At 32.1% G+C, this 19,899-nt stretch overlaps 2 protein-coding genes and 1 pseudogene across 2 annotated transcripts; all 3 read left to right on the top strand.

Moving 5' to 3' along the window:
* The first annotated feature begins 970 nt into the window (after positions 1-970).
* Positions 971-2,890, top strand: LOC125861738 (protein NEGATIVE GRAVITROPIC RESPONSE OF ROOTS-like). The gene is made up of 5 exons (XM_049541598.1): positions 971-1,097; positions 1,228-1,303; positions 1,734-2,317; positions 2,505-2,673; positions 2,784-2,890. The coding sequence occupies exons 1-5, from the start codon at positions 1,092-1,094 to the stop codon at positions 2,801-2,803; spliced, it is 855 nt and encodes a 284-aa protein (XP_049397555.1). The 5' UTR covers positions 971-1,091; the 3' UTR covers positions 2,804-2,890.
* Positions 2,891-5,962: 3,072 nt separating this feature from the next.
* Positions 5,963-9,080, top strand: LOC125862910 (sm-like protein LSM1B; annotated as a pseudogene).
* Positions 9,081-10,755: 1,675 nt separating this feature from the next.
* On the top strand, positions 10,756-15,227 carry LOC125861720 (uncharacterized). Its single transcript, XM_049541577.1, has 5 exons — positions 10,756-11,014; positions 12,062-12,980; positions 13,276-13,371; positions 14,146-14,282; positions 14,818-15,227. Exons 1-5 carry the CDS (start codon positions 10,800-10,802, stop codon positions 14,987-14,989), a joined length of 1,539 nt encoding a protein of 512 aa, XP_049397534.1. The 5' UTR covers positions 10,756-10,799; the 3' UTR covers positions 14,990-15,227.
* Positions 15,228-19,899: the final 4,672 nt, after the last annotated feature.

Here is a 19,899-nt window from a genome sequence, read left to right as displayed (position 1 = left end):
AAACATGTCACATAACAAAGTGGCTATAAAATCATGTTATTATAGGCCAAAATATAATTTTTTTAAAAAAAAAGTCATATGCAAACATATGTTATTCTTCTTGAAATAAATTTAAAATGAAAAAGAGCGAGTACATTATAAATTCATTCGTCATCTATTTTACTTTAATTCAAAAAGGCATATTTTGAAGAACTATTTTCGAATTTCATGCACGGATATAATATACAATATTTCATATAAAAATTGATATTTATTAATATCGTTAATTTATCTTATATTTTTTATATTTAAATCAACCAAGTGCCTTTTGTGGTTTGGTTGGCCATCTCTTTTAAGTTTGAACCCTCGATTGTCAACAAAACAAGAAAAGTAAAATAAAGAATGAAATTTGACAGAAAATTAGTTATATTAGTAATATGTAATTAAGTTGCTAGTGGTGTCATCAAGGGGGGACGGTTAATAATATAATTAAGCCATGTCGTGGTGTGACAACAACCATTAGATAATAAATCTTTTCTTTGAGATTGCTCATCAACATTAATATTTCTATACACTGTCAAGTACAAAAAATATTTCTCTATATATATATAACACACACAATCCGATCACCAAAACATTAACTATATGTAATATTCTTAGTAAGCGAGAATAATAATCTGAAAAATGAAACACATCGTAATCTGCTATAACACGTTAAAACACACGTAATATAAAGAGTAGCCTCAAGATTAGCATATTAATCTTTAATCTAATGGAAGAAATCATAGCCACGTTTTCAAAGTAGTACACTATCCTCAAATTACTCTCTCCCATGTGTGTGTATTATCTTTATTTTCTACATAGGAAAATGTTGCATGTTTCCTTTTAATTGGTCCACATATATAAAAAAAAATAAAAGAGATCTAGTGCTTGTATGTTTTGGTATATATATCATTAGTGGAATCATCAAATATACTAAGAGAGTGAGAAACTCAAATCTTTATTTATTACTCTCAATCCAAAGCTTCTTAATTATTGGCTTCTAGGATTCCAACTTTTCACTTTGACTTAATTCTTCTATTCAAACATCATCACAAGATTATTTTTTGAATATGAAGGTTGGTCAAAATTCAAGTTTTGAATTATCGCAGATTTGTTTCATAGTTTTCAAATGAACGACAGATTCATTAGCATCATAGTTTGAATGTATAGGTTGATAATTAATTTATTCTTTGTTTTGGCTTGTAGTTCTTTAATTGGATGCATAACAAGCTCAATGGGGGACAAGGAAGTAGGAGGTCTAATGCTATTCCAATTACTACAAGTATGACTTCTTCCTCTTTCTCCTAAAAACACGTTACTCACACTCTTCAAGAATATTACTACACTTACATGTCAGACTGTCATGCATTTTTAAAGTATCCACGACATCCATTACATCTTCGTATGTGCTCATTAGCATGCACCTAGATAAAACTCGTACATTTCAAAATTGACTTCATCATCAGATATAATAAACTCAACATGGTCCGACCTTTTTTTTGTGATTTTATGCGTGGTGAGAGCTCAGTGCACTCATTAACCAAAAGACAATAAATTTTGGAAATTTGAGAAAATAATGGGTTGTCTCAATATTTTAGTACATTGGTCCTTAATTCTAGTTTTGGATTGAATCTCAGAATGCTAAATTTGTTTAACTAATCAACTAAGAAAAAATAACATATTTCTAACTAATTTATTTTTCGTCGTTACAGATCATATAAATGAAGAGTTCAAAGATTGGCCAGATTCCTTGTTAGCAATTGGAACTTTTGGCAATAGAAACAGTGATCTCAAAGAACAGAGCAAATTACACGTAAAAAATGATATCGAAGACGATGAACAAACTTCTTCTTCTCCAGATTTAGCAGAATTCACACCTGAGGAAGTTGAGAAATTACAAAAAGAGCTAACAAAATTACTATCACGAAAACCATCACCAACTACTAGTAAGTCTGAGTTTGTCGAGATCAAGAACAATGCTGTCAATGATGATGATATTCTTCCATTGGACAGATTTCTTAATTGTCCATCGAGTTTGGAAGTTGATCGTAGGATTAATTCCAGTAGATTTAGCAGTGCTAATTGCTCGGATGATTATGATGAGGAAGAAATCGACAGAACAATAAGAGTAATCATAGGTAGATGCAAGGATGTCTGTAGTAAACAGAGCAAAAAAAAATCAATTGGGATGAAATCAATTTCTTTTCTTCTCAAGAAAATGTTGGTTTGTACAAATGGTGGTTTTGCTCCTGCTCCTAGTTTACGTGACACATTTCCCGAATCAAGAATGGAGAAGGTAATTATTTTTTCATGAACGAAGCATTAATTAGTTCTAATTAAACTTTAAATATGTCCTTACCCTCACTTTGATGGTTCAATATTTACTATTAAACTCGTGATATTTAATATTATTGAAATTTTGATATATTTTTAATATTTGTAGCTAGTTTTTTGTATTAACAACTTTATATTTATTATTGTAGCTTTTGAGGACAATGCTTTCCAAGAAAATACATCCCCAAAATGCCCGTAGAACATCAACAAAGAGATATTTAGAGGAAAAACATCCACAAAGAGAAGAGAAAGAAGAGAAAAAAAGAGAGGAAACTTGTTATGATGGCCGATCAAAATGGGTGAAGACTGATTCTGATTGTAAGTAACATTTATTAATTTATTTATTTTTAAAAAAATATTGTTATTAGTATTATTATTATTAGCTTGATTAAGTTCACTAAAACTTCTTCTTTTTTTCGATTTTGCAGTTATCGTCTTGGAAATATAGATATCGCCTCTCTGCTAGACGTCCATTTCAGAAAATGTCGATGTATTATGATAGTATAATTTTTTTTAGGGCAAAAGGGTTAAATTTGATGTCTCTGTTAGACTTTTGTTCTATTATTATCCACACGTTAGAGGTCTTGTTTTTGTTGTGTACCCTTACTATAGGGTGAAGACAATCGCCTTTTCCTAACGGAAGGATAATATTAGACCAATAATCTTTGTTCGATTGTAACTAAGTACAGGGGCGAATTTGACCCTTTTTCCAATTTTCTATTTTCTTCAATCCTGTTTGGGTGTTTCTTCAAAGAAAACCTTAATGGCCCTCCAATATTGTTCTTGTCCCTTTTTACATGGTTGTATCTGTTAATAATGGATGCAACACATGTTGTGTGATGTTTTTTATAAAAGAAAATCTTGTGATTTGTACTCATCTGTTGGGAATGTTTATACAATTTTATTTTATTATAGAAATGTAGTACAAGAAGTCTCTCCACTCTTCTTTTAAGTACTATTGTCTATTTGTGATCTTGAAAATGTTACCTAAGTTGGCATGATATGTGTTGTTATTTAGCAAGTAAGAGAATGTCAAATCAAAATAACATTAGTTTATATTTTATTTTTATTTTTTCATGTCATGATTGTGTGCATGCATGAGATGAGATATGGACCCCTTTTTATCTTAAAAAAATAGTAAATTATTACATCAATCAGGGTGGGTGGGCAAAGGCGGAGCCAAGATTAAGAGCCAAAATTATTTTGTCAAAGTATGACCGAGCTCGAACTGAACTTCAATAGCATAATGCTACACCATTAGAATAATTAAATTGGTAATAGATTGATCGGTTAAAAAAATGTAAATATTATTGGTTAAAAAAATGTAAATATTATTAGTTTAAATTGATAATTACATTTAAGTGTGATTAAATTGTATATATTACTATTCTAAATTAGAGCTCAAATTTAAATGACATTAATCTAATATTGAACATAAAACAGAATTTTCATGCAAAAATAAAAAATAAAATTAGAGCAACAATAAACTTTTAAAAATGGTAATATTCAATTTACTTAATTCTTGATATCTTAAATTAAAATATTGATTACATTTTTTTTACTATCATTAAGTAGTCTTACGTAACTATATTGTCAATAAAAAGTTACATTACGTCAAATTAACTAGAAGGTATAAAAATAATAAATTTATTTTATAATAAATAATAATCAACGAATCGATATCATGCTAATTTAATCAAATATCAATCGATATTATGCTAATTTTGATTGGAACTAAGCTCGAGTTAAATTTTGATTGAAACTACGAGTTGAATTAAGTGAAGCTAAATACAAGTAATTCGAACCGATCCCTCAGATGGCTCATCTTGCCCACACAAGCCAATCGAGTTGGGCTAAGTCTGAATTGAATTTAGATTGAAATGAAGTCAGCTACGCAAAGTTAGATACAGGTGAGCTGAATCGATCCACGAGATGACTCATCTTGTCCATGCAAGCCAATCGAGTTGAGTTGAATCTGAATTAAATCTTAATTGAGATCGAATTGAGTTGAGCCGAACCGAGCCCCAGATAGTTCGTCTTGCCCATGCCTACCTAGATTAATATTGTAGTAATAATTTTGAAATATATATAATATTGTAGTAAAAATCATATATCGATTTATATAAAAAGAAACAGTCACTTAATTTCCTAGCCCAAATCCCATAATAAGACCATGAAGCATCTATTAGAGTTACACGAGTTCAACTGTCGGGCATGCAAACCCCAAAAAAAAAGAAGTCATAAGTATAGAAACCACCTCTCTTTAGGAACTCTTGGTATTTGCTGCTTGATTGACAAGGTCATAAATATAACCAGTGACTGAAAGTAATGTTTTGGATATTCAGGACAATTAGCATGCTAGGGATTTGGAGTTAGTTACTGGATTAGCTATTCATATCACCGCTACGATAAATTAGTTACTCCCAAAAAAAATTCAGATTTCATCCAAAGTATTAATTAACAGATTGACCATCATTTTGGGAATGAAGTGTATAATTAATCCCATAAAGGTTTTTCCATTATTGTTTTATTGATCTAAAAATTTACTATTTAGTTTGTTTGTCCAAGAAAGTAAGATGAATTTAGTGGTCTTAAATTAAAAATATGTAGAATGTACCAAAATGTCCTTTAATCTTGTCGTCCAAACATGCCACGTGAAAAGTTTGAAGTAAAGAGACTTGTCAAAAAAAGGGAAGAAACATTCTTTTTGAAACGATTAAAAGGGAAAGTAAGACAAACAAATTAAAACGAAAAGAGTATTAATTACAACATTTAGTACTTATTCTGGGGCCAAAAGCAAATCAAAAGGAATCTGGAATGGGGTATTGAAGAAGTGTGAGAAGAGACTTAATTACCAATTGGAAATGTCAATACTTGTCACTGGGAGGCAGATTGACTTTGGTTAATAATGTACTTGATGCACTCCCTTCCTATATGATGTCTATATTTCCTATGCCAGCTAGTGTGTACAACTGCATTGATGTTATGAGGAGGAAATTCCTATGGCAAGGCAGTGAAGATAAGAGGAAGTACCACTTAGTTGAGTGGGATGAATTATTGTGGGTAAGGAAGTAGGGGGATTGAGCATCAAGAACCTAAATGGTTATGGAAGTTTGCAAATGAAGATGGCATGCTTTGGAAGGATGTGATTACTGCTAAATATGGGATGGAGGACAAGTAGATGACAACACAAGTTACAATTCCATATAAATGCACTGTACGGAGAGCCATAAGGAATCTGTGGCCAATGCATGATACAAGCAAGAACCAGAGTGAAGTTGGAAAATGGCAGGAAAACCTCCTTCTAGGATGACAAGTGGAATGGGATAGTAGTTTTGAGACAAACTCACCTTGTCATATTTACACTATGTCAATGGCAGCATGCCACTATAGCTAATATGTGGAGGGGTGAAATCTTGGCCTAAGAAGGAATCTGTGGCCAATGATACAAGCAAGAACCAGTGTGAAGTTGGGAAATGGCCGGAAAACCTCCTTTTGGGATGAATAGGATAGTAGTTTTGAGACAAACACACCTTGTCATAGCTAATATGTGGAGGGGTGAAATCTTGGCCTAAGAAGGCAACTAAATGACTGGGAGATTGGAAATATGACAGAACTACTCAACTATTTAGATGCTCATACAAGTCTTGCTGGGGAAAATGATGTGCTAATGTGGCAGGATTGGAAATCTTGGCCTAAGAAGGCAACTAAGCTGAGACAATCAACCATCTTTTCTTACATTGTATATGGACATAACAACTATGGAGAATGTTCAGTAGCTTAAAGGGGATCAGGTGGGTGGAACCAGGATGTATTAAAGGAGTCCTTAGTAGCTGGATCCGGGATAGAAATGTCACCAAGAAGGAGGAGAGATGGAAGATTGTCCCAGCATGCATTTGGTGGTCAATCTGGAAAGAGAGAAACAATAGGAGCCTTGAAAATGTGTAGAACTATTTTATTTTTGGTGTAAACATAGTTTATTAGCTCAAACTGAAGACATCTTTGATGTACTAGATTATTTATAGGCAACACAAATAGACTTGAGCTTTTGATAGTTTGTAATACTTTTGAAGGGGAACTACACTTTTGGTGGTAGTATACATGCATGTGGATAAATAGAGTAATGTTAGCAGTTTCAAAAAAAAACATTTAGTACTTAATTATTGTGAGAGAAAAAAAACTTTTAATTTAATGTACAATGATGAGTTAAAAAAGACAAAATCGAAGTTATCTTCAGTAAAAATTCTCAAGAAGAAAAAGGATTCATCATGGACAACGGAGTAGCTTGATTCCTCTTCTTTTATTTTTATAGCTATAGTTATTGATTCTCCAATTTCTAAGCCTCATAAGCTAATGTTAGAATGATGGTAGTACCTTAGAGTTTTGTAGCTTGGGCTCTTCAAAACATCAACGGGTGCATGTTGGATACTCCAAAAATAGTGTATTTTTTAGAATCTGACACGGGTGCGGCAACAATTTTTGAAGAGTTTGAACAACGTAACCTTAGAGTTCAAAAGCTGTGTGGTTAGCTTTTGATTTATGGAGGGAGAACAATGAATTTCTAGGAGATGGTGAAAGAGTAAACTCTTCCTCCTTCCTACTAAAGTCCTGCCTTTTTGGGAAAGAGGGAGTATACTCGGAAATTTACCCACTTGAATGTAGAATAATTATTTTTGACATTTGTGATCGTGAAAGAATTGCACCCCTTTCTCCTTTGATACTGGCATTCATCTCAGCTCCTTGAACTTATAGGCCTAATGTTGTTCTTGAAGGTGCATGTGACCGTGTTCTTGTTGGTGATCTATATTGTGATATCCCAACTAGGTCTATATATTATTCGTGGGGAGAACGTCGTGTTAATTGGAGAATTGGTATGTATTGCTTTATCTCTTTCTCTCCTCCTCCCCCTCCCCGGTTTGCACTGTGATACCGCACCCTTTTTGCTTAAGTTTTGTTGTGATTTTTCAGGATGTTGATAAGGAGGAACTTCCACCCCATATGACTCATGTTTCAGTTTCTGATATTACAAGGGTATGACCTCATTATTCATTGTTTGACTAATACTGATGCTTAATGAAATGTGTTTCGGAACATGGCAATACCATGATTCCACCATCTATATATTGAGTTCAGTTTTAACTTCTTCCCTTTCTTTTACATGATTTAACTCCAATGTAAGCACCCTTGCTCCCAAATAGTTGGATATACCAGGCTATGAAGTGAACATGTCATAGTGGACTGTAAATTGTGGTGGTCTAACTCATTGCCGATCTACTTTCGTTTTCCACTTGATCAGTTTTTGAGAAAAGATCCTATAAAAAATTTAGCTTGCAAAAATAAAGTTTGTGAGAAGCTCAGTGTCTAATTTGGCTTGTTAGCTGAAAGTTGGCCTTAATGAAATTATGTCTAATTTTGCTTTCGTGTTGGCCCTCCTTTTCCAAATATGTTCTCATATAAGGTACTTGAACAAGAGTGTAGTTCCCTACTTTGGTGTAAAGCTTTTGACTTTTGTTGTTCTTGAGAAATTATGCATTTATGAATTCTTCCCATCTCTCTTTAAGAGCTTTAATTTGGTGTTCAATAAGCAGTTCGTTCATCTGTTGTTGGGTAGGGGCAGGGGTGATCTGTTTTACCATTCATCATAATGCTCTTTCGATATAAAAGATGCTCCTATTGGAGGGATAGTAATTATGGGCTAAGTTGCTCGACTCGGGTGCGGATCTAGAGGTCGGATCCTTCATGATCTAACTTTTAGTATGGATACGAGAGCCGGGATAAGCCTAAAAATATCTAAAAATAAAGTTATAAAACCTAAATTATGAGATTATGTGGAGAACTTGAGTAGAATCTTGGAAGCAGATTAAAGGAAAATGAGTGACATAGAAATTTCTATATAAAAGGTATTCAATTTTCTTCAATTTCACCTTAGCTTTAGTATTAAATACAAAAGTCATTAAAACTGTCCAAGACTTTCCCCATCGATTTTGGTCAAAGTACCCGAAATCGGTTGACCAAATTGGACACGGATCCCACACCCACACCCATGTCGTGTTAACACAGGTGGTGCAGTGAAGAGTCCGAGAAACTTAGATCATGGGGGTTGGAACCAAGGTTACAATCACCAAAGCTCGAATGTATATGCCCTCACAAAAGTGGAATGCTCCTCCACTAGTCTTATTGTGATCCTCTTCACCCCACACCTTCCCAATTTTTCAGCAGATCAAAGGACCATTAAAGAAAACAATCTATTCTTTGCTTTCGGATCACTCTCTAAGTCCATAAAAAAGGTGGACAAGGTTATGATGTATCTAATAACACCAAGGGATACGTAAATAGTCTCAAGACTTTGATGATGCAACATATTTTGTCATCATATTACACTTATTGTTTTGTTTATCAATTACAATTAACAATTGTTGTTGTTAATAAGTATTTGGATGTAGAAACCTTCTTTGCTTTTGTTACTAAAGGGTTAGAATATTGTTGGAGGATCTTTTAAGCATAGAGATTTGTTTCGTTATTATCAAGATGAAATGTTAGAGCAATTTCTTTGAGCATATCTAGAAATACAGTGTGTTATAATGCCTTATGTATCATCAGGCGCAAAAAGCAGAAAGGGAGTCTACAGATCTTAAAGGTTCAATGAGAAAGAGGATGGAATTTCTTGATATGGACTAAGAATTTTTGTTACTGATATCTGGTTCTTCCCAGCATCATGGCATGGCATGGCTTTTGCAAATATTGCCGCAGTTGCTGGCTGGTGGCAGAAGTAACTATAAATGGTTTCTTTCGCTGCTAGCTACACGTTATTCATTGTAACATCTACAAGTTGGGAATCGGGTTGTACCTACTACATTCTTTTTCCGATTACATGTTGATATATTGATGGCTCCCCTACTCGACTTACTGGTACATTTGGGCATTGGACCTGATGATGGTATGGGGAAATGGTGGTTGATCTGGATAATGCCAAATTCATCCTGTCCATTTTTACTCTAATGTGGGAAATTTTCAATTTTTATGGTTGATTGTATTAGATTACAAGATACCATGTCTTTGTTGAAGTGAAGCATAGTTGATTTGATTATTTTGATGGAAGATGGAATTGGTAAGTTCCCGTACCACAAGATATTAGAGCAAAAGCTGGAAGAAATGCTTTTGTATTCATTTTACAAGGATGGAATACAACAATCTGTACTAGCAAATAATATCAATCATTATGGACAAGTAAAAATAAACAAAGGGGTTGACCAAGCACTTCTCACCAACATACAACACCATCCGGGCAAAGTCATATAGGCCTTGAAATTTTACGGGTCAGGCCGGACTAGCCCCTTTTTTGTGTGGGCTAGAAAATGGTCAGCCCAACCCACAAGTATGTGGGCTATGGGCTTTGCCGAGTCAGCCCTCTTTTTTAAAATAATATTTTTTATGATTTTTTAAATTAAATAATAATTTTAAAATATTATCACAAAATATCGACAAGACAATATTACATGGTGTTAGTGTTATTACTTGTTAATCAAATCTACAAATAAAATTATCTTTATAATATTTATTAAGTTTGATTTCAAGTAAAAACATAAATAGCTAAATAGAAATATTAATCTAATTGTTTTTCAATGACCATAATAAAACACAAAAACTATGACAACATTCCATAGGTTACAACCTATGTAGTGATTCTCTAGAAATTTTAGAAAAATTTTATTTTATGTAGTACATATTTTATAAATATAATTTATAATTAAATTGTAATATTTCAAACTTTTAACAAATTTTGAGTTTAGACTCTTGTTATTTTTAATACTCTATTTTATTTTTATTATTTAATTAATTTTTATTTAGCCCACGGGCCGGTTCTATCCATATTTCTCAAGTCCCACAAATCGGCAGGCCAGACTAAAAACCTTTTTTCTTAAATAAGCTCCAAAAATCATAGTCCAACCCTATCAAATTACAGGTTAGGCCAGGCCGATCCTACGGGCCTAGCCCANAAAAAAAAAAAAGAGAAAATAGTATCCACTCAGTTTCAAAGTAAATTTTGTTATAGCATATTTTATGTCCATTAAAAAATAAAATTAATACTAAGTTACTCTTATTTGTAAGATATTTTTTAAAATTAAACACTATTAATGATGGATAGTTTTAACCAAAACTCTCCATTAAGTACTCCCTCCGTCTTTTTTGAATTTTGAGATTGAAATAAGTTTTTATTTTAGAAATTTTTTTTTATCAAATTTAAACTGTTTGACTTTCGAAAAATTAAAAGTATGCATAAATTGGACGGAAGGAGTAGAAAATTGTCTCTCTTAAACGTGTAGGTCCCACTCCCCCGTGGGTAGTCCTCCTCTACCACTTCTTTTACTAGTGCAACAGCAGATCTACCATTTTTCTACACAAGCTCAACTTCTTCTTCTTCTACTGAGCTCTGTTAAGGGGCAATGTCGTCCTTCGGAGCTTCAGCTTCAGCCATTGTTGTACTTTGCTTATGGTCACTTCACTTTACACAAGCTTCACTACATGATTACTCTGCCGAGAAATTCGCAAACAAAGGTAATGTATTCGTAGTCCATGGAGGTAGCGAAGGAATTTACTCTTCTAACTCTAACCTCAACCAATCTTCTACCTCCTCTTCAGATGGACACTCTTTTATACGGTGAAAATCTCTCTCTCCTACTCTTCCTTTAAATAATGTATTTTAGCTATGACTGTTTTAAATTTTGATGTTTAATAGCTTCACTCGAAGTTACTGTTATTATCTGATAGTTTTTTCTGCTCATTGTGGATTTTTATTTATATTGCTGTTATTAGTGGATCTTAATTTGGGATTATTGAAGATTAGTTGATTGATGAATTGAGATTTGAGAGTGGGGTACTGACTTGGTAATTTATCATTTTTCACTTTGAAAACAAAACCTATTTTTTTTTTCAAATTTCACAATGAAACATGGTCAAATGCGTGTTTGGCCATGAAAACCCAAATCTATTTAGCTTTATTTGGAATTTTTGAAGTTGGAGTTGATTAGCTGACAAAACGCTTCAGGATAGAAACCTGTAGATTTCTACATAGGCATGCGGTGTCCTTGAAGAAGATCAATAATCCATGTCATATCAGGCCTACATGTATGTTGTGGTGTGCGAGAAAATAACACAACTCCAACTTCAAAAACTCCAAATAAAGTGAAATAGTTTTTCATTTCCATGGCGTTTGGTCAAGTTTTATTGTGAAATTTGAAAAAGTTTTGTTTTCAAAGTGAAAAATGATATCTGAATTTTTTAGATTCTCAAAGTTGCCCCTTTCGACATGATCCATTATTTAAAGCTTAAATTCTAACTTGTCACATGGAAACTTAAGCTACATGTCAAATATTACACCATTCTTCTGCTAAAAGTACACTGAAGAAGGTATTAAGTGGAAATTGATCCCTAGGTAAATAACTCAACATCCAACCAAGTGCACCATTTAGCATTCTTGTAGCATAGGTGTGAACAGATAATATTATACCAAATTTTAGAAATATACATCAAATACCTAGTTTTACAGTGAGACCACGGGTTAACATGCCCCATTTTTAACATGTAAATTCGCCCCTGAGCTCAAGCATTTTTCCTTGTTATTGTTGTTGGAATGTTGGCAATAGAAACATATATCACAGAGATAAAAGTTCAGCATTTTCTGACCTTTATCGTTTGTAAAAATCAGCTTTGAGAAGATTATATTCCGGAGACCTGAAGAATTTTCAAACTTTAGCTCAGGATCAATTCATGCCGTTGTTTTTGAGGTGGATGACCGAGAGACAATTGGCGGCTCTGCCTATGGGGGGCAAAGAGCTGTTTGTTGCACAGCAGATCTTGCAAAACTGGGAGTTTGTACACAAGGGGAAATAATCCACCGCCCATCTACTAATAATCCTGGTTGGCCTAAAATATTTGGTGCCTCATTTGGCATTGATGAGTTTGAAGCAAAACTGCAGCCGAGAACAATACATGTAACAAAAACTGGAATGTACAATGTGTACTTTATGCACTGCGACCATAATCTTAAGGAAGTTGTTGTTGAAGGGAAAACCATATGGAAAAATCCTACTGGTTACCTACCTGGTAGAATGGCACCACTTATGAATTTCTATGGGTACATGTCTCTTATGTTTGTGTTACTAGGGATCTTTTGGTTTTCTCAGTATGCGAGATTCTGGAGAGAAGTTCTTGCTTTACAAAATTGTATTACTCTCGTTATAACGTTGGGCATGTTTGAGATGGCATTATGGTACTTTGATTATGCTGAATTCAATGAAACCGGAGTCAGACCAACTGGGATCACTGTATGGGCTGTTACCTTTGGTGCAGTAAAGCGCACAGTTGCTCGTTTGATTATTTTGATGGTCTCTATGGGGTATGGTGTTGTTAGACCTACCCTTGGTGGTCTTACATCCAAGGTTCTTTTGCTTGGAGGAACTTTCTTTCTGGCATCGGAAGTGCTTGAACTGGTAGAAAATGTTGGTACTGTTAGTGATTTCTCAGGAAAAGCAAGGTTGTTTTTTGTACTTCCTGTGGCAATCTTGGATGCTTTCTTCATCCTCTGGATATTCAATTCCCTTTCTGCAACTTTGAATAAACTTCAGGTACAGTGACCTTTACTTTTGCTTATAACTTTGTGTCAATTTGCTGGTCTACAAAAGGGCTTCCTTTCCACAATTCCTATCCTATTAATGTATTTGTGTGTGACCAGAGATCTTGACGTGATACATGTTCACCTTCAAATATATATTTGTGAGTGACCAGAGATCTTGACGTGATACATGTTCACCTTCATATATATATATATATGTGAAGGTTAATTATGACATGACTTCATGTTTCCAATCATTCTTACTATCAATCAATGGTAGTTCATTTGCTGCTGTTGTGGATTGACAGGCTAGAAGATTGTTGGCCAAGTTAGACATATACCGGAGGTTCACAAATGCTCTAGCTGTTGCAGTTATTGTTTCTGTTGGTTGGGTATGCTATGAGGTAATATTTGGCTATCTTCAATTTAAGGCTGATCTTTTTGTTTATTTCCATCAATCTAATATAGCGATTCTTAGATTTTGTCTACTCTCCCTGGAAAGAGCCAAATGATGGCAACCCCAAAGTGATCTTTTCAAAGAGATCTGAATTAAAGGAAAAATAGCCAAACCTTAATGCTCAAGTGGTGTACAGGCCACAGGGAATGGGTTTGTTGAAACAGTAACCAAAATATCCAGCACTCATCTAATCCATTAACTGACCTGCAATTCTTGATAAACAAACATGAAAACAGTAAAATTAGGTGCTTACGGGTGACAGGAAGGTGGTGCTTTTATTGGTGTTACAGTTGTAATGTTATTCGTGATCTGTTCATCTGCTCTAAGCCATTAAATAAATAAGTAAAAGCATCATAACTCAACTTATCTTTTTCTTCTATCCAGGAATTCTTAAGAAACCTAAATGAGCAAAATTTTAGGAAAGGGTAAATCTATTACTGAGGTATAATGAGTAAATAAGTTTAATGAGTGCAAGGGCTAGGAGACCTACCTATTTATTAAGCATTTCCATTAGCTGAAGCACATATGTTTGGTAGCGAGATTCTTACTTTCCTCAACTTAGGATCAGTTGGAATGATTGGGGGCTTATGTGGATCCTTCAAAATTGGAATGTCCTCCTATCTCGTACCTGAGTTCATATAACACAAGTTTCTTATCGTCCTAATTTTTCCGGTTTTTTGTATTACCAAGCTAAGCATTAAAACTTGTTTTTCCATGGCAGCTGTACTTCAAGTCCACTGACGTGTACAATGAGCGATGGCAAAAGGCCTGGATTATTCCTGCCTTCTGGCAAGTGTTGTCTTTCTCTCTCCTTTGCGTCATCTGTGCTCTTTGGGCTCCATCTCAAAACTCCATGAGGTAAGACGACCAGGCTTTCATCTCTATAATGCATGTTTTGGATTTGATTGAGTTCACAGGGCTCCTAGTGTGAAATTGCTCTACCATAAAACATGCTAAAAATGATCGCTTAGTAATGATGAGTGTTCTTTCTTATATAAAAAAAGAACAAAGATGATCTGAAATGTCCTCTGAACTAGGGATCCATGGCAATTTTTATCTTAATAGAGTATGAATACTTTGACCATGCGAGAAAATGAGATGATTTTCTCCTTCACCCAACCTTCCCCATTTCCATTGAGAGATCATGAACGAATAAAGTTCCTTTGTCAGTTGAGAAGTAAAGAAGAAAATGATACATATTTTCCTGGTGTCAAAGATTCAGGATCGCTTTCTTCAAACCATTTCATATCTTCCTTCTTCATGAAATGAATCTCAAAAACCACAGGTCTTTCTGTAAAAAAAATTTGGCATTTGGTAGAACCTATATGTTCGCGATATTTACTTTCCTTTTCTACACTTATATTCTAATTGGTTTTCTTTTCGATACAACCAGATATGCCTATTCTGATGATAGTGAAGAGTTTGATAAGGATATCACCTTGACACTCATAAAACCCTCCCCTTTACCAACAAAGGATGTAAGAATTCCATCCGAAGTGAGATCAACGCCTGGTGGAGATGGGACATCTAATGGTGGTGATGTAGAAGAAGACAAGACAGAGTAGAGTATATATATATATATATATATAGATTGTCCATACTACTGTAAACGAAAAACGTCACGAAAAAAGAGTAATTGCTCATAGAATCTTGTATCTGGTGTTCTCTGTGCAAAAATATTGAAGGTGGGATCAGGTAAAAGCCTAGGTAATAATAGTTAAATTCTTAATACAATAGGGAAATTGTTGCATTCATTCATATATTTGTTTCAAGTACTTATTATAGAATACTCTATGTGTTGGCCAGTATTCATTTTACTTTATTGTCTATGCAAATCTTAAATTATTCTAAAGTGTATGTCAAACACATAGTGATCATTTATCGACCAATGACTTTAGTTATCAAATGATTGAATAAACGGAAACATATTATTTATGGTACTTAGTTACCATTCGTTATAAGCATCTAATGAATTATAAGTTCATTGCGCCTTACTAATCATTTCAATAACTCAGCTTGCCATAAGAGCCCATAGGTGATGCAATAACAATCGAAGTTCAAATTTCATATTTAAAACTAAGCTTCAACCCCTTGAGTTAAAATACAAAATAATCAAATTCAAGAACAAGCAGATCAAGCCTTGGAGCCAATAGTTGAAAAAAAATAATTACTCATATATGCTATTTTTTCTAGACTAAGAGAAATTCTACAAATTTTATACTCATTATACGACTTTTTTTTTTGTCAAAAAGATACTAGTTTTGTTGATATAGTGTAAGATTGTTACATATAGTTTGACTTGCCTAGAATACATTGTACCTACATAGTCATCAGTCATGTTCATTCATATGAAGATAAAGCAAGAACATGATAAATAAATAGCTAGGTTAAGAAAAATAAATATTATATATAAAATAAAAAAATATTATATTAATAATTTTTTTTTTTAAAAAAAAAAATATCAATGATAAAATAGATATTGCATAAAATAAGGACGACAAAATTTCATTTTATGATAAATAGAGCAAAGTTAAAACGGTTTTTTTTATGTAAAAAGAAAATATAATTACTTTTGGGTAGTCTAAATCAATTATTACTTGTATTACTATTATGTGAGATATCAATCCTTTGACTTAATAAAATAAATTAGCTAGATTTCGAGTGCCACATTCATAGAACTATTGATTTCGATCACACCTAACAATTAACATGACAATTAAATCATAGGCGAAAAAAATATGTGAGATATCTAGGAGGGTCCGTTCCTAGATATTTTTACACTATAAGAGCGTCTCAATAAATTGAGTTGGTGATCTGAAGTTATATTTTGATGAAAGGCATTTAAAATAATAAATTCTTAAGTGAAATTGTATATATTTTTATTTAAAGAATATTTTGTTAATTTTTTTAGATGCAAAACTGTTATATACTCGTGATCAACTTATTATATGATTTTTACTTCTAAAGTTGAAAAAAAAATCGTATGCTTTGAATTGTTTGATATCATATATCTTCAGTTCAATGTGAATATGATCTTAGATATAAGAACGTGAAAGTCAAGGATTAAGATAAAAGATTAATAGGTAATTGAGTATTGATTTCTCTCCTTTTTGTTATTGTTGGTGGTGGTGGTGGGGATAGTGGTTTCTCTACACATTTATTTTTCAAGACCAGTTTTGAAACACTTTGTTCTCTACTCACACAAGTAGTCAGTAAGGTCTGCGACTAGATCTGCTTGTGGAATCACTTTGAATGTGTTATTGTTGTTGCTTTAGGTATACATGACATGGTTGATTCGAATTTTTCTAATATCAAATGTAATCATTTGTGTTAAAATTTTAAATCTGTACATCAACCAAATTAATAAAAATTGGATTTTCTAACATCACTTATTTTAGGATTTTTCAATTTTCTCGGGATTTTGGATTTATTTATTTATTCGAGTGAAGTCTTCATACAAACACACAACTAACTTCTACTTTAAACATTTCTTTAATTCTACCAAAATATAACTATCTACGGTGTATCTTAAGAAAATAACTTAAAATTCAAGATGGGTGATGACACTAAAATATTCAATAAAAAATAATAATGAAATCGCATAGAATAAATATTGTAGATTTATAAGTCATAATGAAAATAACCATGATTTAAAAGTACTAAGTCATGTTATAATAAGTATTAGTTGCATGATTAAATGCCAAAGAAATAATAAAAATAGTTTATGTATTTTAATTGTGTAAACCAATGTAAAACTTAAGAACATATATTCGACATTATTGAGTTACTAATATCTATGAGCTATTACCTTTTTGAAATCACTCAAAATTCTAAGTCTCAAACTTAAAATAAATGTGTTGAAAGATAAAAATCTATGAATTTTTTTTTAAAATATTTATAAATTACATCAAAATAAATACTTTTACGTATAAATATTTTTAAAAATTGTATACATGTAATGTCACTGTAACGATCCGTTTGGTCGTTTTGAGTACTAGAGCTTTTTATTGCATAAAAGACTCTTCTGATGAATTTTAAATGGGTATTTTGGACTATTCGTAACTACAATTATAGAACTAATGGGATTAGTTTTAATAAATTAATTTAGTTGGTGGTTTAAAAAAAAACATTAAATTAATAGTGGACCACTTTTACTGCTTTTATAAGTAGCTTCATATAATAATTAGGGCTTACTAATTTTGAGTGGTTAATTAAAAGAAGGGCAAATCACATAAATCACACTAGTTTAGGTCTTAATTACTATAAGATTCCCAATAGTTTCAAATATTACTTCCTCTACCATATTTCATGATTAGGATACATGAGTCTGGATACAAAAATTGAGATAGAAAATTTATTTATTTAAATTAATTGGTTGTAACTTATTTCCTTAATTAGAGGAGTAATTGAGGATTTTCAAAATACATAGATAATTAATTTCATTTTATTATTCTTTGAAATAGTAAATTCATTAATATTATTAATATAAGATAAAAACATGTATATTTTGGTAATGTAATTTGATTAATTTCAAATTATTACTCTTAAAATAATAAATTCATTAATTTGATGTATCTATTATCAATATATGATTTATCCAACAAACTAAACATTTAGATATATGAGTGTCATACAAGTACATTCATATGTATCAAAGAAGTATCTAACATTAATTTCATATACTTGTTATACGTATCTAGTATTAATTTTATGTATCTAGTTATTTATATATATACCTAATATTAATTTCATGTATCTAGTATGAATTTGATGTATCAAGTATCAATTGCATATGTTATATCCAAAAACATGTATCTCGAATACATAGTAAACTTATACATCTAATTATGTGTATCTAAATAGGAATATATAAAAAGAAGAAGCATATACATCTAATTATGTGTATCTAAATTTCATACGTTATATCTAAAAATATGTATCTCGAATACATAATAAGCATATACATTTAATTATGTGTATCTAAATATGAAATATAGTTGAAACACATGAATCTATGAACAAATCACAACTGTAGAGTATCTGTCGTATCATTAATATCATTGTGTTGTTAAAAATCATGTATCCAAAATTTAATAGTGGATACATATACATGTTCAGATACCCCATTACTAAAATACAACGTAGATCTTAATTAAGATTACTACTTATTGGATTCACATGTTTCAAGGGCTATATCAAAGTAATATTGGTACTACCACATCCATATCACAACCAAAGAAAGTCTTAGAAGAACACCAGCAAACAAAAATTCTCTACAATATTCCCTTTGATCCTTTTGCGTTGTGGCATAACTTAATCAAAGCTAAGATCCATTTCTTTCGGAGACAAACAATCAAGACCCACTATGAATTGAAAGTTTTCTCTGTAGCAGTTATTGTGATTGGAACTCGTGATAGATGAACAATACAAAAAAATATTTGGGTTCAGGAGAATTTGTGGTGATGATATCTTGAGAAGAAGAGAGTAGATTAACTATTGTTGAAATGAAATTGTAAGGTGAAATTCTTGAATCAGAAAGGAGGAGACATAATTGAGTGATAAACATGGGAGGGGAGAATTAAGAGACAGTGGTTGATTTGGAGTGAAAGAGTTATTTAAGCAGATAATTAATCAATAATAGTTTTAAGGGATGTGGGTATCTAATTGTATTTTCAAATAATATATTAATATATGGTATAAAATACTAAAAGTGGTAATATATGTAATTGTTTAAAAGTAAAGACAATATTAGTATATATAGTAATGATGTATGTCTAATAAGGTAGTTTATCCTTAAAAGAAAAGAGGGCTTGACGGTTGGGCAGAAGCGATAATGGAGAAGGTCGATTCAGGTAATCTAATTTACGCTTTCAATTTGGTTTACATATAATTATCTCTTGGTGGCTGTATAATTAAAGCTTGGTGAATAGATAACAATTAGAAACTATTTTATAATTAAGATTGGATAATAGATAGTAGCGTTAGGTTGGGTTGGAGATGAAACTGTTAGGCAAGAATTTATATTATTATTATTATAATGTTAGAGGTAAGAGAATTGAGGTGTTGCATTCATATATATGTGTGTATATTATATTTTAATGGAAAGTAAATAACTAATTACGTGATTGTGGTTGATATATTTTGGACAGAAATAGTGGATTGACAATGTAACTAAGGGAATCTTTTTGTATAAGGAATTAATGATGTTATTGATTAGAATAATGATGAGTTAAGAAGGGATTGAAAGGATGAATTGCTAATTGGAAAAATCATACATATAATTTTGTCTTCGTTCCTCTTGTTGTTTCTGTTGGAAATTCCAAATTCCTCTTTTGATCAAAATTACTAATGAATACAATCACCTTCAATTATCCATCATAACCTATATGAGATGTTGTAGGTACGGTTTGTGTGTTGGATTGATTCAGTTATCTATCATAAGCTATATGAGATGTTGTAGGTACGGCTTGTGTGT

Source organism: Solanum stenotomum, chromosome 4 (assembly GCF_019186545.1).
Source record: "Solanum stenotomum isolate F172 chromosome 4, ASM1918654v1, whole genome shotgun sequence".
Taxonomy (NCBI): Eukaryota; Viridiplantae; Streptophyta; class Magnoliopsida; order Solanales; family Solanaceae; genus Solanum; species Solanum stenotomum.
This window is presented reverse-complemented; position numbering and strand designations above follow the sequence as displayed.

Coding starts and splice junctions, on each gene's coding strand:
- LOC125861738 (XM_049541598.1), top strand. Junction 1,304..1,733: donor TGCTATTCCAATTACTACAA/GTATGACTTCTT, acceptor TCGTCGTTACAG/ATCATATAAATGAAGAGTTC. Junction 2,318..2,504: donor CCGAATCAAGAATGGAGAAG/GTAATTATTTTT, acceptor TTATTATTGTAG/CTTTTGAGGACAATGCTTTC.
- LOC125861720 (XM_049541577.1), top strand. CDS start 10,800: ATGTCGTCCTTCGGAGCTTCAGCTTCAGCCATTGTTGTACTTTGCTTA. Junction 11,015..12,061: donor GATGGACACTCTTTTATACG/GTGAAAATCTCT, acceptor TGTAAAAATCAG/CTTTGAGAAGATTATATTCC. Junction 12,981..13,275: donor CAACTTTGAATAAACTTCAG/GTACAGTGACCT, acceptor GTGGATTGACAG/GCTAGAAGATTGTTGGCCAA.